This window comes from Amblyomma maculatum, chromosome 3 (assembly GCF_055883805.1).
Source record: "Amblyomma maculatum isolate TAMU_Amacu chromosome 3, ASM5588380v1, whole genome shotgun sequence".
In the NCBI taxonomy this organism is placed as follows: Eukaryota; Metazoa; Arthropoda; class Arachnida; order Ixodida; family Ixodidae; genus Amblyomma; species Amblyomma maculatum.
Genome location: NC_139346.1, coordinates 95,015,827 through 95,041,323, shown reverse-complemented (window position 1 = coordinate 95,041,323; position 25,497 = coordinate 95,015,827). Strand labels below are relative to the sequence as shown.

At 46.0% G+C, this 25,497-nt stretch overlaps 1 protein-coding gene across 2 annotated transcripts; it reads right to left on the bottom strand.

Moving 5' to 3' along the window:
• Positions 1 to 25,081, bottom strand: LOC146195369 (uncharacterized). 2 transcript variants are annotated; one of them, XM_084596224.1, is made up of 4 exons: positions 24,443 to 25,081; positions 7,137 to 7,193; positions 3,419 to 3,523; positions 1 to 554 (listed from the first exon to the last, which is right to left on the bottom strand). In XM_084596224.1, exons 1-4 carry the CDS (start codon positions 24,506 to 24,508, stop codon positions 414 to 416), a joined length of 369 nt encoding a protein of 122 aa, XP_084452350.1. In that variant the 5' UTR covers positions 24,509 to 25,081; the 3' UTR covers positions 1 to 413. The 2 variants fall into 2 exon arrangements, with proteins under 2 accessions (XP_084452350.1, XP_084452349.1); XM_084596223.1 differs by having other exon boundaries at positions 7,026 to 7,193; positions 24,443 to 25,074.
• Positions 25,082 to 25,497: the final 416 nt, after the last annotated feature.

Genomic DNA, 25,497 nt, shown 5'->3' with positions numbered 1-25,497 from the left:
AAGAATTTACTCACAGTTGTTTATTTCATAACAATTTTAGTCAATTTCAGTTTATTCCACAGTAATCTCATTCAGCTTCTTTTAATTCGATCATTAAACTCGAACGTTCCCTGGACTGTAGCTTGCCATCAGTGATCATTCTTGCCGCATTCAGCTAACTGTAAAGGCCCCAGACAGTAACTATCTCGCTTGTCTTTTGTTTTTTTGTTTTTTCGGCGAAGAAAAGCTCTATCTCAAAAGTCGCGATAGAACACCGTGGCATTCACAAGACATATAATCTTATAGCAACGAGTTGGTACAGTATAATGCTCAACGTGAACATTCAGATGAGTTTCAGTTAGGCATTTAAATTACAATGCATTACTCCTATCAGCTAGGCTCCCGGGAGTTTGTACCCATAGTGCAAGTCCACATCAGCGGCGCCGTAGTTCTTTTTTGAAAACTCTGGCGATAGTCGTCGTCAGAGGGTTTTTTGCCGCACCCGGACAGTCATCGAACTGCACGTCGTATGCCGCGACGCACACTTTCAAGTTCACCTTGAGCACCGCCTTCACCTGCGCCGAATATAACCAATGCAAATGCGCATCATGAAACTGCGCTTGTAGCTCTCGCCGTGGGCTATAACTGGGAGCTACACTGACAGGAAAAATCTATAAAGTTTGCGCAAAAGTGCCATTGGTTTTAATGAAGCACCACGCACCGATTAGCAAGTGGAAATTCCGCAATCCCAACAAACAATGGCAACAGATTGTAAACATGACAGGATTACAATCGGGGGGGGGGGAGGGGGGGGGTGATCTGCGTGATGAACTTTGACGCACCATATTTGATAATTGTGGTTCACTGGAAAGGAAGAGCACTTTTTCTCTGCATCCCATCTTCACATATGCTAATTTTGTTGTTCTGACTTATGCTCCCTTGCCAGCGTTTCGTTGGCAGTATAGCGCTACGCGCAATTATATCGAAGGTCGGTGGATACTAAAACGGCGCCTTTAATGGTATGGCGCGACGCCATTAATGGCTCCCGTCTTCGGCTCCACCTGCGAATTCTCGTTCGCTTATATCTACTATCCTGTTCGCTTAATTACTAATCTCTTAATTGGTACCTCTATTTTTACAAACATTTGTTAGCACATAATCACAATGTGAACAAATTGCCGTGGATCAACTTAGCTGAACAAGATTGTACTGAGCGAAAGTTGGGTTAAACATGGTTACACAGTTAGGTATCTTATCTATATTACAACACAACGTTATTCTTTAGTGTTAACACTTGACAAGCCGTGGTTCTTTCTGCAAGGTAAGGTAACGACAGTCTTATGGCCCATGAGGCAGTTTGCAGAGGATAAGAAAGCGAGGAGAATGATATCAGGACAGAGGCAATAGGCGCGCCTCACAGCAGCCATCTCCTAGCCGGCAAAGCGACAAGGGCGACAATGGCATGAACAGAAACACTAAGTTGTAAGAGGACCACCGCCGCATGCCACGCTCCTCCACTGTCTGCCTCGCGTTATCAATGCGGCGAGCCCAGTAAGAGTGAGTCACTGCGTGAACCGCGTGGCAACTAGTGAGAACAAGTGGTTAGAGCGACGGTCGACGCAGAAGCGGGCGTGACTGCGAAGCGCACAGTTATGGCGAATGCGCGCCCACCCGTTAGAGGTCAATTCCAAGCCTGATTTGACCACTGGCTCTGCAAGCGAGAAGGGGGAGCCTCACTCCAAAACCTTGCGACATAAATGCCCATAAATCCTTGCTTTAACCAAGCCCTACGGACACACGTGCTTAGCCTTGAAGTAGCTTATAGCTTGCGTATCGCCCAAAGATTCCAGTGGGTTCGATTCTTATTTTACCCGCCCAGAACAAAGCAGAAGTCCGAGTTGATAGCGTCTGCCATGTTAGATAATCTTGAGAAGTCACATAAACCAGCGGCTAATCAATATCCGTCTACGTCACCATCCGACTGCCACCTTCGAGAATTTTCTCTCCCACTGCCAAAAATGCCAGAATTATCAGCAGAACAATGCCTTTAACGCAGTTCGTTGAAATGTTAACGCAGTTCGTTGAAATGTAAAAGTCGGAAAATTAATTATGGCAGTTTCAGGCCAAATTAGCATTAAGAACAGGAAGCGCGTTCCCTAATTGTGATCGCGAGCATGTTTCCGCATCTCCGCAAAACGCTTCTCATTTATACATTTGGTCAGGTCGTTTTCGCCACTCCACTGCTCGGATGCGGATTGCAGTGCTAGTTAGCCATTTCGACGATGGGCCCATTGCACACACTACAATCAACGATATACTTTGTACATTTCAGCGACCATGTCGGCGGGGACGTTTCTATTTCGAATCCCGCCGCAAAGTAGAATGTCATAGCATGTTTAGCACAGGACAGATTAACAAAGCTAATAAATTGCTAATCACCACCAGTGGGGCTGGTTCCTTTCTCTTTGAGTGATTCTCTTAATGTTTTCCATGGCATGTTCTACTTCCCGAGGATGCTGAGGATGCCTCGGTGGATTCGTCTATCACACAAAAATCACGTGATTTTCTCTAGCAAGCGGTAGTTGGCAGGTAACAGAACACGGTGCTGATTGGTCAGCGCTTTGTGTGAAGTCATGAGACCACATGTCATGGCCGAATTTGCAGACGCTGCCAACTTAAGCCGCGAATTTGAGACGAGTTGAATCCACCAGTACCCTGGATTTGAATTCTGACACCCTACTCCAAGGCGCGCAGGCACGTGCATAAGGCTTCTTTAAAGGGCGGCCTTATATCCATGCCACTCCTGCCAACCTGGGCAGCACACATCCTTGTCGTCGTTATAATCATGTCTCTGGTAGGTGCTATATTTGGCAGATGTCGTAGCCAGGCACTGATTCGTCGGTCATAGCATGACTCAATACTTTACAAAGTAACGTTCTTTATAGTACGAAGACTACGTTACGCACTCGTGACTCGCATTCATAGTCATTATGCAACCTAGCATGACTCAGCACTCTACAAATAACCAAATGCAATTAACTTAATTACTTCGCATTCTCGTACATAGAAACCCTAAGTGTGGGCCGAATGTTTTAGCATCCAATACCAGGGATTTAGTGCAAATTCATGAAAGCACTCAGGAGAGATGACCTTGGTCTTCCACACAGAGTTTAAACCTCGTAAGCACAACGTAAACTGTACTGCATGCTTCGTACGGCGAGAATCTGTACCAGAAGTTCCAAATTATAGCAATACAAATTATATCATATCTATAATTAGTTCTTGACACTAGTTACTTCAGTAACACTGTCGTCTTTCTGGGTGGTGGCGCAAAAATTATGACGTGGCATTTGAAGAAGAGCTTTGAGAAGCTATTTAGTCGCCCCAATATACCTTTCCCTAAAACATGAGTCATTAACTTTACAATGTGCATACGAACCTTCTTCGCCAAGGTCTCTGGCGTGTCGAGGCTGGCCATGTCGTCCCCCTTCCGATAATATGACAATGATGGCTTGTCGCTGATCAAGCCAGCCAGTTCGCACACCTGGGCAAGAGAAAGCTGTCAGCTGTCCAATGAGTGCATTCTTGATATTTAGAGCTATAAAATAAGGGAGTCGTTACCTGTTGTTCCTAGCCACCACATGGCTCTTAGGTGCGCCAGGTAAAGTAAGACTTTTATCCGCAAAGGTTGCTAGTCCTCAAGTTACCAGTGTTATCAAATGCCGTCAACTGATAGTAGCTTTTCTTTGCAGCCATCCGGAAAGCACGTCGTATTTATTTATTTATTTATTTATTTATTTATTTATTTATTTATTTATTTATTTATTTATTTATTTATTTATTTATTTATTTATTTATTTATTTATTCATTTATTTATTTATTTATTTATTTATAGATGGCCCTTACAAGGCCGTTCAGGGCACTACTGTGGGAATGTGGGAGGGACATGAAAAAGATGGAATATGGAAATTTGGAGCTATATAAAAAGTGCATGCGGTATGCTATTGAAAGGTATTGCAAGGCTTCAATGGCAGCATAATGGGCAGTATACAACGAACAAAATATACACAAATACAAAACAAACAATGCAACAATTCTGTGATGTCCAAATATAAAATATGGCTACGAAATAATGAAAGTGACAATGGGACCTCGTTGCAGCATGTACTGCAAAACCTAAAGGCACTCACAAAACTGTCACGCGAAAAATGTTTTCTGAACCTGCTGTCTGACCATGCATACCAAGGAATCTAAAGTTAGTGAAACCATAGAAGGAATTAGTGAAGAATGTAGTGCTTTTTTGTTAATGCAGACGTCATCATGGCGGCCAGTTGGGATAGATGGCATATAAATTAATAGTATCCGCACCTCTACTTAAACGCTCTTACGAATGACCGACTGCGGCAGCGGTCGCATTCTGTGCTTGGGAGTGCATTTGTGGTAAATGTAGCCAATCGTAGACTGATGCCCAGTATCACCCGCAACCATCGCGGGAACGTGGAGGGTGATACAGCCACGCAAGCCTCAAGTATAGAACGTGACTGAGAAGCGAGGAGAGGCAGTGGCCCTAGGGTCGGCTTATGCCAGCTGTGACATCAAAATCGCCAGAGCAGACAGTTTGTGCAATTTAGTGGACGAAGACAAGCAAATAATCGATCAGTTCTATGTCCGTTCTCTAATTGTTTGACTTCTTCCAAGATCTAATTATTATGTGTGTAGCCATGCTTTTCGAGAGTATATGAGTGTGTAGTACATGTTGTCCATGGCGCAGGCATTATAAGAAAATTCTGAGTTCATTGATTACGGTAATTAGTGGTTTAATAACCGTTTCATTCCCAAACTGTTATTATATTTTGGGGATGCATTTATTACGCTGGATAAGATTTACAGCAGAGCCACTTTTAAAAGGAACATAAGGCCCCGTTGCTGCTGCGCTTTACAAAGCACTCCCGAGAAAGCCAGTGACAAACGATTGTGCAAGGTACATGCGCAGTAACACGGCCGACCGCTCTTCCCGACCATGCACTTGATACCGCCCATTCTTGCCAGTGGTCGGCAGCAGCGCTTTGAAAGGTGTTTAGGCCTTGTGATCTCATGTTCCCTTTAACAGTGGACTGTACTGTCCATAAAAGCACTCACGCACGAGAACTAGGATTAAAAGCAATCTGATTGGATATCTGTTCCATGTGTTTCATCTGGTGTTTAATCTGGTATAAAACAAGTTCAACATATCAAGTAAAAAGTCCTCCTCAGCATAGTTTCCACATCTCAGAGCCTACTTAACTCCCCTGACGTAACTGCAAATATGCAGACACTGTCTCAGCTAAATGGAAGGAAATATTACCGAAAATATAAGTTCATTTTTCTAATTTAATGTATCCTCGAATATAGGTATGCAGCTTAAGTCGACTGACTGACGTTTCATTTACTTTTTATGGCACCTGCCTTTAACAGTTGATAGCAGCACTCGTCCCGTCTAGAACCTTATTTTACGTATTATTCGCAGTCGCTCTACTTATAACTTGTATAAACAACTGGCCCAACGGGCTTTCTTCTTAATTTAAACTTTCGCGAGTTTGAAGAACGAAATCATTGTTAAAAATTATTCGAAACAAAAACTAATTTGTATTATCATTCGTGGTATTTTTTTTTTTACTGAAAGGAACAACTAAGTATAAAGTGGAAGCACATGTATCGTTGTTCCAATACTGTACTGACCCCAATTTGGGGTCGGTCTACTGTCAAACCATCTAGAGAGTTTGTGAACCTCTCGAAGCATGGCAATGGGATAGGAAAGAAAGTAGTGGGGTGCCACGCAAAGCTGACTGCCCGGCTCTCGTGCGATATCTCCCGATTTTTGTAATAGGTTAGAGTAACCAAACACCTATGGGCCTGAACAGCTCAAGGAGGCCACCTGTTTCTAATTGTGTACGTTGCCGTCATCTCATTTATCACTGTATTGATACACACTGAAATTCCGAAGCACACAAAATGTCCACAGCGGGCAAATATAAATACAAAATTAGGGGAAAGATTAGGCTTCGCGATATCAGTCCACGGGAGGCGCCTATAACACCACTTCTTCACTGCGCATTTTAAAATTTTATTGAAATCTTTTCAATTTCGAAATTACTATTGCGGTATTATTAGTACACAGGGGAAAAATAAATGAAAAAACATCCTAAACAGATGTTAGTAAGTAATACGCACCACACCGCGTTTACCAGGTGCCTCTCTAACAAACGACCCTTCGTATCCATCTGGTATGCAGAAGGCCTGAATTCGAACCCGTAGGGCAACAAATTTATTTCATTGAGTTACTTCAAACGTCATCAATAAGAACAAGATCCTAGCCAATTTTGGCTTTATTTGCACCCTTCTCGCAATTCGCTATATATCGCTTTATTTTGAATGTGGCTGTTTGGAATTCCTGCACTTATTTCGTTGAGTTACTTCTAAATTCCTCAATTAGAACATCATCCTAGCCAATTTCGGCTTTATTTGCACCCTTCTCGCAATTCGCTATATATCACTTTGCTTTGAATGTGGGTGTTTGGAATTCCTGCATGAGGTCATGCAGTTATGACGTTGAAATCCTGCTAACCAATCAGAATTTTCCGCTCGAGTTTTCCGACACGCTGTGCCAGCTACTACGCCGACTACTGCAACGCCGATTGTTTTTTGACCGAACGAGCTATATACGCATCTCGTAGTGCAGCAAAGAACGTGGAACTGCTGGAATCGCCTGTAATTTTGTCCCCTAGAAATATATTTCGAATAAGTCAGAATAGTGGACGTGGTGATGTTAAATATTTTCACATTCCGTTCTTACGACTGCAATATAGCTTCGTGTGATAGCCTTACATTTTAAACATCATCATCGCGATTTCCAGCCGCAGTTTGCCTACGTAACCCCGCAGCGTTTAGACTGCAAAACTTCCTTTTTTAGCAGTAACTACACCTTCTCTTCTCACAATGAGTGAACTAGTGCTCGCAGTTCTTATCAGAGCTAGCCCCAGTCGACTGGCAGAAGCTGAGGGCTTACCATTGACTGGTTAATCGCTACCACGCTGGTGGCCGGCTGGTTGACAGGGTTCACGCTGGACTTGGAGATACCGCTCGACTTAATGGCGGCCACGGTGAACATCACACATACCTTTTTTTGTACTGTCGCCTGCGCCGCTGTGACGGCCTTGTTTTCGGCAGTCTTAGGCTGCGATTGAAAGAAGGGTGGGAGGAGGAAGGCAACACAAATAAGAACAGCAACAAAAGCTCAGATCAGTGTAATCCTCTCAATTCTCCAAGCAAAAAAAAACATGTTCCTAGCGCACTGCAGAATCTGCAGTGGAGAAAAGCGACAGCCTCATAGCTTTGCTGCTGCAATCAGTAAATCCAACTCCTCTTAGATATATACACAAATTAATCACATGTTACTTTTAAGTTCATATTCAGTGTATAATCAACAGAATTTCAACAGAGCACATAAACCACATGTTGATTTTAAGCTCATAATCGGTGTATAATCAACAGAATTTCAACACAACACATTACCAAATGTTGCTTTTAAGTTGATATTCAGTGTATAATCAACAGAATTTCAGCACAAAAATTCACAACGGAATTTTCACTCAAACACATAGGCCAATTTTCAACACATGCTCAATGTTAATCAACAAAAATGCCACGGAATATCCACAGCATTTAAACAGTGCTTATTGAGGCAACTTCACAACAATTCCACAGAATTTCAACACCAGTTTTTGTAAGGGTGAGCCATATCGGCACCTGTCAATAGCCAGATCGGAAATTTAACGAAACCTCGGCGCCCTGCAGGCAATTAAGGACGTTATCGATGCCTGGGAGTGGATAGACGTCCCTGCGCGTGAACTTGTCGAGCCTGTGGTAGTTTACACAAAACCGGAAGGAACCATTTTTCTTGGTAACCAACGCCACCAGGGACTGTGGGATGGCTTTTGACATCCTAAAGAGTCATGTCGTCTTCGTGATCAACAATTACTTGGCCCTCAAAAGCCGACGCACAATATTATAAACGTAAAGTTGCGTTTATACCGGTGTCGATGGTGTGCCCTGCGATAGACGTGAGGCCCAAATAAGTTTGAGGGAGGTCGAATGCAGAAGTGAAGCTTTGCAAAAAGGCGAAGAGTTTATCATGTTGCGCAAGCGGAAGATGAGCGTCAATGACATGTTGGCATACACTGGAATGTGTAGAAGAGAACGTGTAGAAGCGGTCGCAACATCGCAAGAGCACAACACACAAACATCTAAAGAAACTGCGGTGTCAAAAATAGCATTTATATCAGCAAGATCAAGTTCGTCAAATTTTCCAATGCTTTCGCCGTGGAGCAGGACTGCTGGGCAAGAAAATGGGTTCGAGGCGTAAGTTGTACTCTGGACGTCTTCCATCTCGAGAACCCCGAACGAAAACAAGACGCAGGAGGGGGGGCTTGGGAAGATGGATGATGTGAAAATAGTCAAACGAGTTGAACCCTCACAGGAGAGTGCTGAGAGGACAGAAGCAAACGTATTAATGCTGGTGCAATGCACGACAAGAGGCTTTGCAGTTTGGGTAGGTACGACACACAAGGATGTCTCGCATAAGGGGGCGAAGGCAATTTCCGCGCAAGCGCAGTCAATAACGTCGTGATGAGTCGATATTAAATCGTAGCCGAGGATGTCATGAGTGCAGTTGGTTAGAGCAATAAACTCAATGTGGTGAAAAACGTCTTGAATGATGACACGAGCCGGGCAAGACGGAGAGCTATGACGGTGCTGTGAGGAGGCAGCCTGCGATGAAAAGTCGAAAAGCGGAGTGGTCGCCTTGCGAAGTTGACTGCAGAGCGCTTCGCTGATGTCGGAGAAGGGTGTACCCGCGTCGAAGAGAGCTACAACATCGGCACCTTCTACAAGCACTTTTATAATAATGGGACGACCGGAAGGACTCGGTGAGTTCGAAACGATCGCAGTTCTTGCCCGGGCAACTGCGACTGTTAATTTCCCTGGACGGCGCCGGTAGAACGTCGCAGTAGCGGTGAAGGCAATCGGCGATAAGGAGAATGTGATCGTCGAATGGCGCAAGTTTGGCGATCTTGAGATACGAAGTGAGGACAGAGCGGAGTCGTCTGCGACATCGTGAGGGTATAATCTCATATCAGTCTGAGAAACTGGTTGGTGTAGACGGCAAAATCATGCGAAATGTCCCGCCAAGCACAAGCGCAGCAAACTGGACGGTTGTCGGCAGCACTGCAAGGGTTCGTAGGGTGTCGGCAGACCCTTGAAGGAGGGGCTTAGCATGTAAGCTCAGCCCGCGGCGGTAAAAGGAAGACAGTGTGAGAGCGGCGGTCTAGCCCAGCCGAAAAAAAACTACAGAACTGTGTCAAAAATACGATAAAATATCCTGTAGTTCTTTCGTAACCATCAGATTTTTCTGTAGTTCTGTAGTACTTTTCTGTAGTTGTGTAGTTTTTCTGTAGTATATTTTGTTGTCTGTAGTTCTGTAGCACTTTTCTGTTGTAACTACACAAATATCTGGTGTTACTACAGAATGTTCTATTATCACAACAGGTTTTCCGTCCAAAACCGCACAGAAATTCTGTTGTAACATCAGAAAATGTTCTGTAGTTTTTTCCGACTGGGAGCCGTTACTTGAGCGTACGTCAGAGGTGCCGTCACAGGCGTCAGCACGGGGTTGGATGGCAAGACATCAGTGACGTGTTTTTTCATGACACGTCGTATCGTAGGGGCCAGGACGCCGCCAGTTGAGGAACGAGGCGCCCAGAATTTTAAAAATGAGGAATGATTAAGAGCAGGCGTGTGGCCTCTTCACGAACAAAAGCTTTGATCTGTTGAATCAGTAGAGTGTCTTCACTGTGATGCATGCGTTCGCTGATGCGCGTGCGTAATATCAACATAGCATGGAAAACCTCTCTCCAGTGCCTTTAACAATGGACATTCTTTTAGGTCCTTTAGCCGGCCCTAGGCAACAAAGCCTCGCAATGAATCTTTTATTTACGTATTTCAAAGAAATTGGATTTCTAGGCAAACTGTATACTCATATTGAATGTTACCATCAGGCCTCTTTCATGTTGTGAACTCTACAAGCACTTCTCGCTGAGCTGCTTAGTTGTACACGGACAAAGGATCTGGACAAACTATAAGCACATCTATTGGACTATGCATTTCATCACTTCATTTTATACCATTACTCCACGATGCACATTACGACGCAATTAATGGCAGCATTTCATCTCCGCCTTCATTTCTTTTAATCTCCTCACCATTCTTTTTCAATCTTTTCCTCCCCAATTCCGCTTCCTGCACAGAGTAGCATGCCAGCGAAACCTAAACACCGGCTAAATTCTGTTTTTCATTAAAGGGTCTCTCTCTCTCTGTCATCAGAAGTTGTTTGGTTTCTGGGGTTTACTGTCCCAAAGCGACTCAGGCTATCAGAGACGCCGTAGTGGAGTACTCCGGAAATTTCGGCCACCTGGGGTTCTTTAACGTGCACTGACATCGCACAGCACACGGGCGCCTTGCTTTCCGCCTCAATCGAAAAGCGGCCGCCGAGGCCGGGATTCGATCCCGCGTCGTTGGGAACAGTAGTCGAGCGCCGTAACCGCTGTACCATCCCGGCGGGGCTCATCAGAAGTTCTCCAACCACCCAGAGCCAATGCGGATAGGGCCTTGTCACTCACACCGGAGCGCTCCGTAGAATCGCGCTGCTTCAAGAACTGGTCGTAGATCTGGCAAAAAGCTTAACGTCTTCACTGACGGAGGTAGAATTTTTCGCTAGCTGCATCTGAAAGCCGTCATCAGCAATGCCCTTGAGGGTGTGGTTTGTCTTATCCGCTTATGGGATGACCGAGTTGATACGTCTGCAGAGGTCAACGATGTCCTCAATGTAACTTGCAAAGGTATCGTCGGCGCGCTGAGCACGATGACGTAAGAATTGTTCGACACGAAGCTTGCGCACTGCCGATCGGCAGGACACATCAGCGAAATTCTTCAACCAGGCCTAGATGACAGGTCAGCCTCATGGTTGCGAATTCAAAGGTTGGACACGTCCGTCAGGTAGGTTATGAGGTTACTGAGCTTGTAAGAGTCATCCCATTTGTTGAATTGTAAGAGTCATGTCATTTGCTGTAGCTGCTTACTCTTTCATATTGTTATGGGGTAATTCAGCTTGGGGTTGCAGAGAGCGGACACGAAAGAAGGCTTTCAAGCAACACGCGTTTTCTGCAGCCGCCAGCCGACTCTGCTCGAACGTCGTCTTCTCTAAAACTCACGAGATTATACTTCCTCCTTCCTTATACGCATATCAGTGCATACACCACCTAATGTAACAATAACCTGCCGGTTGAAAAGCACCGTCCCGGTGCGTACTAGCGTCCAAACCAGGGTCCGTGTAGTACGGCTTGAGGCGTGCAGCATGGACCGTCTTGGTGCGTGGTGTAGCGGTATGGCGTGCAGGATGCAAGGGCGCAATTTTAAATGTCACTGGAGTCACTTGTCGTAAAATGCGGTAGGGTCCTGTATAACGGGGCAAACGTTTTTCGAGAAGCCAACGCGGCGAACTGGGGTCCAGAGCAGCACGAGAGAGCCGCAAGAATACTGGGTGTTGCGATGACAGGAATCATAGCGACGTTTCTGGGCGTGCTGGGGGGCTGCGAGTCGGTTGCTAGCAACAACACGGGCAGCATCAGCTCGGACTGTGACATCACGAGCATATGAGCTGGCAGTGGCGACAGAAGATAACAAGCTGTCAAAAGGAAGCAGAGGTTCACGGCCGAATAGAAGATAGTAGGGGGAGTAGCCGGGTAGTGTCGTGACGCGAGAAATTGTATGCAAATGTCACAAATGGCAGCGTTATGTCCAAGTCACGATGGTCATCAGAAACGTACATAGACTGCATGTCAGTCACTGTCCGGTTAAGGCGTTCGGTAAATCCGTTCGTCTGTGGATGGTAGGCAGTCGTGAAGGAACGACCAACGTTGCACAACCGTAGGATCTCGTCGACTATAAGCGCAAGAACGCGACGGCCACGGTCGGTGAACAGTTGGCGGGGAGCTCCATGGACGAGTATAACATCGTTCAGGAGGAAAGCAACGACATCAGCTGCACAACTGGTTGGCATATCTTGTGTGACCGCGTAGCATGCGTTGTAATCAGTGGCCACCACAATCCATTTGTTCACCGATGCGGACAGTGGAAAAGGCCCTAGAAGATACAGGCTCACTCGAGAAAATGGGTTTATGGGGATGTCAATCGGTTTCAGAAGTCCAACTGGTAAAACTGATTGCTTTTTCCGGCGTTGACAGCGGTCACAAGCAGCCACGTAGCGGCGGACTGCGCGATATAGGTCTGGCCAAAAGAACCGACGACGCACACTGTTGTATGTGCGAGAGACGCCTAGATGACCCGCTGTGGGAACGCCATGAAGCTGTTCAAGGACGGCTGTGCGTAGGTGCTGAGGGACTACTAGTAGAAGGTCGGGGCATCAGGTCGCTAATTGTGCCGGTATAAGGTGCCATCGTGGAGCACAAACAAACGAAGGGAAGGGTCATGGCGATCGGCGCTGAGGCGATTGATAATTTCGCGAAGCTGAGACTCCTTGCACTGCTCACATCTAATGCAGGAAAAGTCAGAAATAGAGAGCATGCAAGCGTCGTTGTCACATTCAGGTTGACTTGGCGGGACGACTGGATGACGGGACAGGCAATCGGCGTCTCGATACAACTGGCCAGACTTATAAAGTAGTGAAAAATTGTACTCCTGAAGGCGCAAGGCCCAACGTCCAAGGCGGCCAGCAAGATTTTTGAGTGTAGGAAGCCAACACAATGCGTGGTGGTCAGTGACTACTATGAATGGCCGCCCATACAAGTAATGGCGGAACTTTGTAATAGTTTAAACTAGGGCTAAGCACTCACGTTCAGTGATAGAACAATTCTGTTGGGCCGCAGAGATAAGTCAGCTGGCATAGGCGACGACGCGAGGAGAACCGAGCTCGCGTTGTGCAAGAACGGCACCAATTCCATGACCACTTGCGTCGATGCGTACTTCTGTGGGCGCTTACGGATTAAAGTGAGCTAAAACTGGTGGACCGGTGAGGTGGGCAATAAGAGCCACGAAGGCGGCCGATTGTTCGTGGCCCCAGGAAAAGGAGACATCTTTTTTCAAAAGCTGCGTGAGTGGACGGGCGATTTTCTTCGAAGTTCGGTACAAATCACCAGAAATATGAGCAAACTCCGAGGAAGCTACGCACGTCACTGCTAGAATTCGGTATAGGAAAAGCACTTACAGCGCCAGTTTTGTCGGATTTCGGCTGGATGCCATGGGTGTTGACCAAATGTCCTAGGACCTTGAGTTCCCGGCGACCAAACCTACACTTCCTGGAGTTCAACTGAAGGCCAGCTCGTCGGAAGAAGCTAAGAATAGCCGAAACACGGTGGAGGCGGCCCTCAAAAGTTGATTAAAATTCGATGACGTCCTCGAGGTAGCACCGACATGTGGTCCATTTGAACCCGCGTAGTAAGAAGTCCATCATCCGCTCGAAGGTCGCAGGGGAATTACATAAGCCGAAAGGCATCACCTTTAATTGGCAGAGGCCATCCGGGGTGACAAAAGCTGCCTTTTCGCGATCTCTTTCGTCAACAGAGATCTGCCAATATCCAGAACTGAGGTCGATGGAGGAGAAGTAGTTGGCATCATGCAGGCAGTCGAGGGCGTCATCGATCTTTGGAAGAGGGTACTCGTCTTTCCTTGTTATCTTGTTTAGGTGTCGATAGTCTGCGCAAAACCTCCAGCTGTTGTCTTTCTTTTTGACGAGTACTACCGGAGACGCCCAGGGGCAGCTGGCTCAGTAATTTTGCTGGCCAACATCTTCTCCACTTCTTCCTGAATGATCCGGAGTTCAGAAAGAGCAACTCTGTCAGGCCGTCTGTTAATAGGACGGGCATCTCCCGTATCAATGCAATGTGTGACGACGGACGTTTGACTCAGCGATCCATGACCGAAATCAAAAATGTCGCTGTATGACCGCAAATGGCCGGCAAGGGCACTGGCATATTCGGAACGCAGGTCAGAGCCAACCATGACTGATATGCGGTCCTCCGGACTATGCGACGGGACAGGTTGTGCAGGTACCTCGGCGTGACGGTCGGACAGCACTGCAGAAATAGTAAAGCTGGACAAAGGTGACAGCTCGGCAAGACAAATGCCCTCCGGGAGAACAAGCTGAAGTTTAGTACGGGAATGTAGGTGAGGTTAATATCGATGTGTACAATGTTATGAGGCAGGACGATGTTGCGCTGTATAGAGTGACGTCGGTGATGGGGTTGCCACCGTAGTCATCGTCAGGAAGGGAGGGAAAAGGTGACATGGGCACGTATACTGCCGCCTCGTGAGGTAGGCGAGTAAATGTACTGGAGCGGAGGCGAAGCTGGGAATGGCCAACACTAGGGTCGTGAACACAATGGGGCAGAGCTAGGCGCAGACGTCCGGAGGAACAGTCAATGAGAGCGGAATGAGCTGTTAAAAAGTCTAGGCCTACAATGACGTCGTGAGGTCAAGTAGTAAGGACGGCGAAGAGCACAGGGACGTGGTGGCAGGCGATGCTAACGCGTGAGTGCACATTCCGATTATGGTAGCACTGTTTCCATCAGCAGCACGAACTGCAGAGGTGTTAGCGGGGGTAAGAACTTTTTTGAAGCGCGGGCGGAACGACGAACTAAGGACTGAAATATGGGCTCCAGTTTCAATGAGAGCTGGCACAGGGACTCCTACGAGGACATTGATCAGGTTGCGGCGTGGTGCGATGGTCTAAACACAGTTTGCTGCCCGAGTTGGTATCGCAGCGTCACGTTCGGGCACGGCGTTGCCTAGTTTCCCGAGTAGGGCCCTTGGTACGTTGGGAACAAGCTGCGGCGAGGAGTAGGTGATCTGGAACGGTGGGCTTAAGGGGATGGCGAACGGCTAGGAGGACGGGCTTGCTCAATGTTCTCTGTACGAAGCTGTGCTGAGGTGACAGAAACGCGCCGTGGAGCATAATAGTCATGGCGGACAAGGCTGTAATAGGGGCGAGAGGGGAGAGCCGGGTGGCTGCGGCAATAGCGGGACGTATGGCTAGCCCGACAGCAGACGAAGCAAATAGGCCTATCGTCAGAAGTGCGCCACTCCGCAGGATTGCGGGTAGGGTAGCGCGGTGTGTGGAGCGGGGTTATGATAGACGCAGCAACCACTGGTATTGGCTGTGGTGCAGGGGGTGGCCTGATTGGATTGGAAGCGAGGCCCACATTCGCTAATTCTTGGTGGACGACAGCCTGTATCGTAGCTATTGTTGCCTCTGCAGAAGGTGATGTAAGTGTAACAGTAGTCAAGGCCTCGATTTCCCTGCGGACGAGGGCAGTGAGGTTATTCTGACTTGAAGGCTGCTGCAAAGTAGGCAGATCGTCACATGAGGATGTAGTCGCCGTAATGGGAAGGCGCTCAAACCGACGGACGATGCGGCGCTGCTTTGCCTGTTCCAAACGGTGACAGACTTGCAGGACTGAGTCCATCGTAGAGCAGTCTTATGCCTAAGAATCAGTTAATATTTCTGGACAGTCACAAATTGAGAGCTTTCGCGCGACTACGTGGTTGGCACAGTTACAGGTTCATTTTGTTTGTCTATAGTTTATATCACATTTTTACAGCAAGGTTCTTTTAAAAGAAGATCCAGCAGCAGACATTCTTCACCCCCGTGAAAAAATAGGCTTGCACACAAAATATGTATGAATGAATAAAACACAACTTGGCCCGCATATTAATATGAGAATATATGGTATGTACAAGCATAGAACTAATTTCATATTCTTTACTCTAGCTTTTCGTTACTGTCCAAACGTTCCTGGTGGAAATCTAGAAGCAGTTCTATTCACTTCATGCAAAAGGTCGCAGGATATGACTTCTTTTTAACTGGTCATTAGGCCTTTTTTTCTTTTTCAATATTTTGTTTTGGGCACTAGGTAGCAGCTACACCTTGATTATAGAAATATTTCATTGAAATCAGTACTAGTGCATGTACATGGAGGGCAAGAATGCAACGTCGTTCAGGAATACCATTAACAAAAAGACGCAGATATCGCATGTCAATAATGTGTCACTATACCCTCCCCAACTAATAAGAAGTCAAAGTAAGAAATTTGCTGAAACAATAAGACCAGGACTGACAGAAGACAGAAGTAAACTTACGAAGGCGCTTCATCCTGTAGCGGACTGATCAGAGCGTACATCGAGAAATACTGGCTAATTAGCACATTGATTTCACAATGGTACTAGCTGAATAAAATCAACACCAACCCCGGCTAGTTAGCTAGCCATCTACATAAGGAATATGTCACTGTACTATGCAGCTGCACCAAGCCCTATTATCACAAACCGGAGGAAGGAAAGCACTACTTGCTGGATTTGGTGCGATGTAACTTATAGTGTACATAGCGCCCAAATAGAGCAGTCAAAATCCACTTCTGCTTGGATTTAAGGTTTATGTCTCATCCCCTTTATGGTGTGGCTGAATGGCCAAAACATCTTTACAGAGTGCAGTTTTCCATTTATTTACCACGTGTGCGTCTACTTCTTTCACAACTTCATTTTTCGATAAGTGAAATTCTGTTTTGTGACAATGCACATCCAAATCATATATGCAATGCTTGTGTCATGTTCCACCGCGAAATTAGTCCCTATCTTCTCGCAATTTGCCAAAAATCACCGAAAGAAGAATTTAACTGCTCCACTGAGAACCTAGCCTCTAGCAGCTTGTCTATTGGCGAAGATTGCCTCGACTTAAAAAAAAGCTCCGAGAAAAAATAACATTACATGTATGCAACATCACCCGCAGAATACCGCCGAATCTGTGTTCCTACTTCCTAGCAATGCCGTGCCCATGCATGAGGAATTTTTAAAAGGCCGATTCTTATCTTTAAAAAAACAGTGAAATGAAATATATATTTGTTTAATTCCGCAACATTACAAAGTCCATACGCCACAATTGCTCTGTGGTTAGTATGCTCGACTACAGAACCATGGGCCCAGTTTCAAACCACACTGTAGAGGCAGCGTTTTGATGTAGTCGAAAAGCAACGCGCACGAGTACTGTGCGATGCCAATGCACGTAATAAACACCCGGTGGTCAAAATGAAACGAACGCTCAGCTACGGCCGCTCTTGTGCATCACCTGAGTGATTGTGGAACTCTAATCCACAACACAAAATCAATGCAGCTTCCCCAGAATCGCCAACTGTCGTTACTGAAGCGCGACGTGCGAGTATATACAGGTCGCCCCATATTACCTGAGCCAAGGTATTAACACTGAAAGGATGACCATGCGGATAAATAGAGTACATGTATGGTAGTGCAGCATTGTTTGGTTAGAAGGGTGACATGCAATCACTTGATCGATTACGCACGTTGTTAAAAAACTTTGATGGGCACGTAATGGCAGGTAGTTCATGGTAAAGACAGTTCCGGACGGTTGCATTGCAAAGAAAAAAGGTTGTGGGAATCGCGACAGTGGTGATGGACTGTGCTATGTGCCTGTGCGAGGTTGGCTGGCAAATAAAGAGTCGTCGATTAATTGAACTGTATGAATAACGTCTGAGACAGATGAAGAGCAGCTTAGCGATGATGGACAATACCTGATGTGCCTGATTGTGCTTTGACGCGCTATACACTGGTGCCGTATTACAAAGCAAAATAAATCAACCTTGTGGCGTGATTATGACCTGAATCTAGTGAGCTGTTGGGATACTGTTACGGACTTGGTCTCAAGCAGAGCACGGAGGAGGGAAGAAGGAAGAGGAATAAGAAGAGTGCGCGCCCGTTCGACCTTTGTCTTGTGGCACCTGTGTTGCTTCCCGCTGGCCGTGTGTCCCTGACGTACTGAACCGGCTAGAACGTCTCGGTCGTGACGCTAAGGGTGTAACATTGTGGTGGAGGTGCTGGGTGACGATACCTGGCACTACACTCTGCACCAATACAACTGGAGCCTTGCCGGTGTCGTCGCCTCGCGGGCTTAGAACCGCAAACCAGCACCATGCAATCGGCCAATGATCCACAAGCAGTCCGTGGTGACGCAGTGATCCAGGCTGAAGACCAGCCTGCGGGCGCAGCGAACGGTTCCTCGCATCCCTATCGGGAGCCTCGGACTTTCACGGGAGCGGCAGGCGAGGACGTCGACGAGTGGTTGACCCACTACCAACGGGTGAGCCGCTACAACCGATGGGACGCCGCCGCTCAGCTTGCAAACGTGGTTTTCTTTCCTCACACACACCGCTCTTCTCTGGTTCGAAAACCACGAGGACTCTCTTACCACCTGGGACCGTTTCGTAACCCAATTGCGCCAGTGCTTTGGCGACTGCCTTGCACGAAGGAAGCGGACTGAACACGGGCTCGCACACAGAACTCAGCTACCGGGGGAAACATGCACAACCTATATAGAGGAGGTCCTGAAGCTATGCAAAACAGCAAGTGCTAATATGACCGAGAAAGATAAAGTAGGACATCTTCTGAAGGGCATCGCAGATGATGTTTATAATTTTCTATTTGGCAAAGATGACCTGAAAGCCGTCTGTGATGTAATTAGGCACGTTGGCCAATTCGAGACATTGAAGACTCGTCGCATAACGCCAAAGTTTGGGCGGCTCGCCAAAGTTCCATCTGTGGCGAGCATTGAAGACAGCTTCATGGACCTGTCGTCGACGATCCGGCAAATAGTTCGCGAGGACCTGCAGCGGTTCGAGCCCCCAGCACGGTGTCCATCATCCTTGCCCTCTGACGTTGTCGGCTCTCGAGGGCCTCCCTCCTTGCTCCCCTCGATGCCCGTTCCGAATTCTATCAATACGGCACAAGTCGACGCTTGCTCCAACATCCCGACGCCAAGATTCGATAGCCCTGGCCATCCGCCTCGCTACTACTAACGCCCAGCTAACTTCTCGCCGCACTACGATCAGCACTATGAGTACAATATGCTTTGCATATACATATGCAGAAAGCATATATATATATATATATATATGCATTTTAGGTGAACGTAGGAAAACTGGCTACGGTGACGAACAAGAGCACTAATAGCACATCTATTGCACGAGCGAATTCGAAATTCTTGCCTCAAAAAGAAAAGACATTTACAGCAGCAAGTGCTCCCATCTGTTATTTTCTTAACAAACAAAAACAGCCAGCATCATGCAAACTAAAATGCATACTGGTCAGCGACAATTCTGCGACGTGCGTGCTGCGACAACGATGTCAAATTTGGTTCTCTTATTTCAGGAACGGCCAGCCATAGCTGAAACAAAGAGCTAATTGTATATGACACAATGTAGGTTTAATGTCATGAAAAGACTCGGGCTGATATTCTGATTTACATTGTATACGGGCTGCTTTTTCGTTTCGCCTGTATTGAAAAGAGGTCGCCGCGTCGAATATAATGATTTCCTGAAAAGAGATTTTGCATGATTCGCTTTTTCTAAAGAAGTGACAAGCATTTCCAAGGCATTCCTTTCGACAAAGTACATCTCCCTCACGGGGCGTAGTTTTGTGACCTTTTATAAAAACTTTTTTTTAAAGCCTTTGAGATATACTCCGGGAAGTCTGTAGTGGTAGACCTTCCAGCAAAGCGGACATAATGTACCGTCTTTGCCAGTAGTAACCAGGCTGCGTGTTCCGCTTGTCAGACGGGTAGTAAAAAATTGATACCGCTTTTGAAGCTGTAAATCAGTGCAAACTAAAGGCGAGCTCCTGTCCTCACTACTTATCAAGTTGCGATCCTCTGGGAGAATATAAGCGAGAAGCGAAGCACGCAGCCAGGTTACTTTTGGCAAAGATGGTACATACATGACAGATCTGATTGACTAAATAAATAATTATTATAATTATTTAATCAACGTTTTCATTTTTCATTTTAAGGCTTAGAGTATAATTCAAAGTTTTGAAGCCATCAACATCAAAGACGAGCTCCAACCTAAATTTTTTAGTCGCCAGTGCGGTTTGAATTATAGAACGTTAAAAATGCGCATAAGAAAGCTCGTTGAGTTTGCTTTCCCGTAGTATATAAATATACACTGTTATTACGTATGGTAATGACGTCATTACGCGGGCGGGCCAAAATCAAATTAACTTCTTCAATATTATGAAATATACAAATGGCGTCAGCATTTGATGCACAGGAAATGATATAGGAGCCATTTCATAAACGCGCAGTGCGAAAAAGTCAGCTCAGTGCATTTTTTGTGCGCATTACTACAGCCAAATAAATGCGCCAGCGCTGTAAGTATGGATGTTGGAATATCGTGTACGCAAACATCAACTGATGTATTAAGTCTTCCCGTTACATTCTATAATGTATGAAGGTGCCTTTTTAGACGAGCAGGTGCATCCTCTATGTGCAGCTTATCCACTGCATCTTGCATAAACCTTTGGAGTTTCAGGTAACTTATGGCAACTCTTAAAAATGCACCACGCACTCTACGAAGCTTCTAACAAAGCAGCAAAGCCGCTCTGTAGACACCATGACTCGGTCAAAATATATATATATACATTTTTTTTTAATTTGCGCTAGTTTCTCAATCACATTGAGCAAGTAAACAGCTTTCGAGTTACTAAATATCCGTGAATTTTATTGTAGCGTTGCACAACACGTTCAGAAACGACTATTTAAGCTGTTTTCTCTGGATAGATTTTGCCTGGTACCCCGTTTCTAGCCTGTCCTGAATCCAGCGAGATTTAAAGACTCTGACATGAGAGTCTGCAGCCGTCTCGCAATATAATCCTTCAAACTCGTTCCGACTTATAAAAGCGGTTACACAATGTGCAGTGTCTGAACGGGCCTGTCACAGTGATCTTTCTATGACAAGAGCGACCACTTCATTCTGCTAGAGTCAATATGCTGCCGCACAGGCGCGCAACTTTGAACCGCAACAAATTGAGCTACGCCATGATCCGTAGGCGTGGCAACGCTGCAGCATTGTGACTCCAGCAAAATGAGGTGCCCACGCTTGTTGCGTAATCATGCGTGCAACTGATGGCGTGTTTAGTCGAAGTGGTTTCGCTCTAATGCATCTTCAGTCGAGTCGCTTTTCAGAGAGCTAAAATTTACAATGAGACAACGACATGGTCTTGTGGCAAGTTTGCAATCTTGTGTCGTGCTTTTGAGCTAAAAAAAAATAGTTGTACTATATTGCCAAAAATATTCGAATTTTGATTTGTTCTTCTTCGACAGCCGCTGGCATGCGACCTTATCCCTGTCATTCTAGCGCGCAGATCGATTCTTGTATTTCTTTATTGTTCATGCTCGCTGTCGTTATACATGGCTTTATCATTTCCTTTGTCGTAGAAGATCCTTCGAGGTGTATCTAGAAAGATTACAGCCACACACATGCGATTCTACAATATTCCAGGGCATGCTAGTCATCGTTAGCTGTTTTATCTCAATCTTTCTACGCCGCCTTAAAATCTAGCGCTGATGTTCGACGCCCGCCGAGCACGATTGTTGCTATCGTCGCCAAAGAATCGCCTAGTTCCTTCGCGGGCGCAAGTCCGCCCAATAAAGAGCTTTTTTTTTTTTTCAGTGCACACCCAGACTCATTTGTGTTATTGACCTTGCACCACCACGTGACAATATTCATTCTAAATATAACAGCCCGTGGGTAAGTTTCAACATGGTCTACTAGTGTTGAAATAAGATGTCTAATACAGATAACGGCAAAGAGTTAGCTATTTCGTCTTTTTGGTTCCAACGAATGCTGCATTAGCCAGACCTTGGCAGACCACTGACATTTTTAAAAATTAGGGCTTCTCTGAAAGTGACTGAAAATCGACATGAGTTCCATACGAAACATTTTTTTTCTATAATTGTGTAATACATCAACCTCATGTCGAAGCGAAACTCCTCTTCGGGCTTTTTCGTGCTGCTTGCTGCTTGCTTTCCTTTCCAGGCCACAGGATCACCGGTTCCAGACTGAGAATTCAGTTCAGTTCAGTTCAGTCGTGTCCGACTCTTCGTGAGAATTACATACCGAATAAACATATTTTTCACTCCTTGACCTACTTTTTACTTTTAATTGCCTTCGGAATCAAAAGCTTATTTAAACCCCTGCCAGTGATTATCTCGCTTCCAAAACGAAGACAAATCCACTTGTCGAAATATTGGCTCGACCTGTGAACACTGTGAACTGTGAACTCTACCCTTGTTCAGTGGTCTTTCATACAATACGTAGAAGAGATATCCGCTAGAAGGCAGTTAGGATTACGCAGTGTTACGCCTCTGCAATGTAAATTGCACGATTCATCTTTTTTAAGCTAAATATCCACTACAAAAGACAGGGTAGAACCAGAATGAATGTGTCAAATGAGATCTGCAGCAAGCTAATAATTCCACCCATCCCTAGTAGCAAATACCTCGAACACCATACGGAGCACGAAGCAGATAGCGCCAGAACATAGAAAAACTCTCATATTGACAAATTGATGGTGTGCGTTGACGCGCCAGGCTGTGACGAAGGCAGAAGGCGCGCGGCCGTTACTGACGAACAGGACATCCTACTTGCTAGCACTGTGGTTTCCAGGACTCATATACACATATGGGGAAGGTGTCGCTATCGCCCTCGCCATAGCAGGAACCTCGTCAAAGATCCTATGTTGGCGATTCCAAAACAGCAATCAAACATCACATGGTAAAACGAGTTTCCTCACAGGTGCGTAACATCCAAGTTGGTGAGCAAATTCACATAGTATGCACTCCTGCTCATCACGCCTCCCTTCTTTGGAGCCAGGCAGCCCATGATCTAGCTCGAGGTTTTACTTTCCTAGCTGGTCAATCCTGGCCAGTCACGCATTTCGTGAACAAAGGCTACTCAAGCATAGAGAAATTTTGCAGCGCTACAGGCTTGCCAGACTGAGATACCCACCTACGAACAAATCGCTTACTAAACAACAGACATTCGTTTGGAGTTCACTCTAAATCACTTTGTTTCCAAAACCCCGATTATGTAGCTTCTGTTATAAAGGACGATATCTGACGAATGCAAACAATTTGATAATAGGGCCGATTTAATTTATATGATCTGGAACTGCGCTCAGGTTTCAGAAGCGGGTCAATTCATTGAAGGCTGTAACACTTTTTCACATTTTCCACTTTAACTCAATGGGGCGAGGGCGGCTAAAAATCTTGTGACATGCTTAGCCACCATCTGAGAGTTGATGTGGCAGCACGTGTGTTTTGCCGACATGTCTGGCGGAATGCCAGGTCAAGATAACCGCACCCTTTCGGCGCAACGAGAGTAAACTTTTTCGGCCTTTAACTCCACTTGTACCAATAACGGCTTGCGAAAGCACTGTTTGGCATAATTTTGCTTGGCGATTTGTATCGGGAGATGGGAGCAGAGTTTGGCAAAATATTATGCGTTTTTAGTTGGTTTGGCTTTGGGGACAAAGGGAAGGCACAGTATCAGTCCGACTTCCCCGAGGCCACCTACGCTTACAGATGACGGCATGCGATTAGTTGTACATACTTCGTCGGTTAGAATCCTTTTGGCAAACTGCCCTCCAACTTGAATAGCAGGTGTATGCTAAATGGGAATCGGAATGATATGACACTGCTGTGGATGCTGTAGAAGAAAGTAGCGTCACAATTTTTTATATGAGATCACGTCCGTATTTTTTTCCGATATGCTTTCTTAACTCCTGATCACGGCAACAACCCTTAACCGAACGAGCTGCAACGGTCTCGCGGTAAACACACTGAGAAGTTTCACGCTAATAATTGAAGGTGTGCCATTTCTAAGTTATTTACAAATTATAGCACCGACGCAAATCTTTCAAATGCGACTCGAATGCTCACCAAAATAAGAATCATTGCAGGTTCATTTTTAACGGGGCCACAGGTAGCATAAGACAGGACAGCTCCTTTATTTTTAGGTTCAGCTAGACACGGCCTATTTGAAAAGCAAACCCCGTTCATAATCACTTTCATACTCCCCATCGGCTAGCCTTCGCACATGCTCTACGTGAGTTGAACAGAGTATTAGCGCAAAAACACTGATCTGGAGAAGTACAACCGAGCACAATCGTGTAGCAATGCCATCACTCTCATTGGCTACGCTACTTCTTAAGGTCACAGCAACGTGGCCTCGCGCGGGTAATTCAAAATACAGCGGCTCCAACGCGCTAGTCTCACCGACGGGTCTGTCAGAATCTCCACCTTAACAGAGAGGGGATCGAGCCTCTGACTGGTGAATGACTCATTATGATCTGTAGCAGTGTTTTCGCACCAAAAAATCTGAAAGGGTTCGAAACGGTCGGGTTCAGTAGCAAAGAATCTGAACCACTAGAGATAAACAAATTTCCAGTCCCGGGCTAATTGCTGACAGGTCTCGGCATTCGCTCTCACCGGAAGCAGCGTCATGGTCACATTACCTGATTTCCTGGGGCTGCTTTCAGGCTTCTGCCATCGTCCACTGCAGCGCAGGCGATACAAGCCATCGCTCACTCCGACGCAGTTTGCTCGCAGGGGCGTCAGGCGCATGTTTATCTCTTGACAAGCGTGAAGCACTAAAGATAAACATCAAAGGCGCGATTCAGTCGATAAATTTCGCGAACGGAGCGCGACGTGCATAAATGCGAAGCTTTGGTAGAATTCAGCTTGGCGGGGGTCACTTGCCGTTGCTGGTCGCGAAGTTATCCCAAGGCCGAAGTAGGCCAGCTGGCTGCGCTTCAAAGCAGAAGAAAGTGTTCGCAAAAATAATTACCACAATAATTATCTGCTCCACCACATAGCGGTTCGCTTGCGACGTTTTCAGGCCTGCGCGCTGAAACAAATCTCGAAGCAGGTCAACTTCGGACAATACACGAGTAAACAAACCGTGCTGGGGCTCAGGACGCGTCCATGTGTACTGAATTTTAAGGCAAGAAAGCATAGGTGCAAGCTTCAAACGTCTTACAGCTTCTTGGAGACACCATGGAGCTTGTGTCACGTTCTAACACGCGATATCACCGGCAGAAACACAGTGATAGAAACGCCAGCACAGTGCTACTTTACCACGAGCTGAACTGGTGGGCGGAGCTTCCGGCGTGCACAAAAAAAAATTGACAGCGCGACTTAAGTCAGTAAGTAGTCTAGAAATTTCCGGTTGTTAAAATCTAATCGCAATCAGAAAAAAAAATCTTGAGACATATCAGAAATGTCATACATTACTAATTAGTTTTCTCGTGACGTCGGGCTTTTTTGTTTTTCCGTAGTACATTTCTGCAGTTTTTCTGTAGTTCTGTAGTACTTTTCTGTTCTAACAGTACAAACTCGTGGTGCTACTACAGCTGTTGTTAAAAAAGGTTCACGTTGTGACAAGAGAAACTTTTTTGTAGTTTTTTTTTTTCGACTGAGTGCTCACTAGTTGGGAGACCGGGCGAGTGCTTTCGCTCATTATAACCCCGTTTGAGAGAGGTTAAACAATCTCCACCACTCGAAGCGGTCT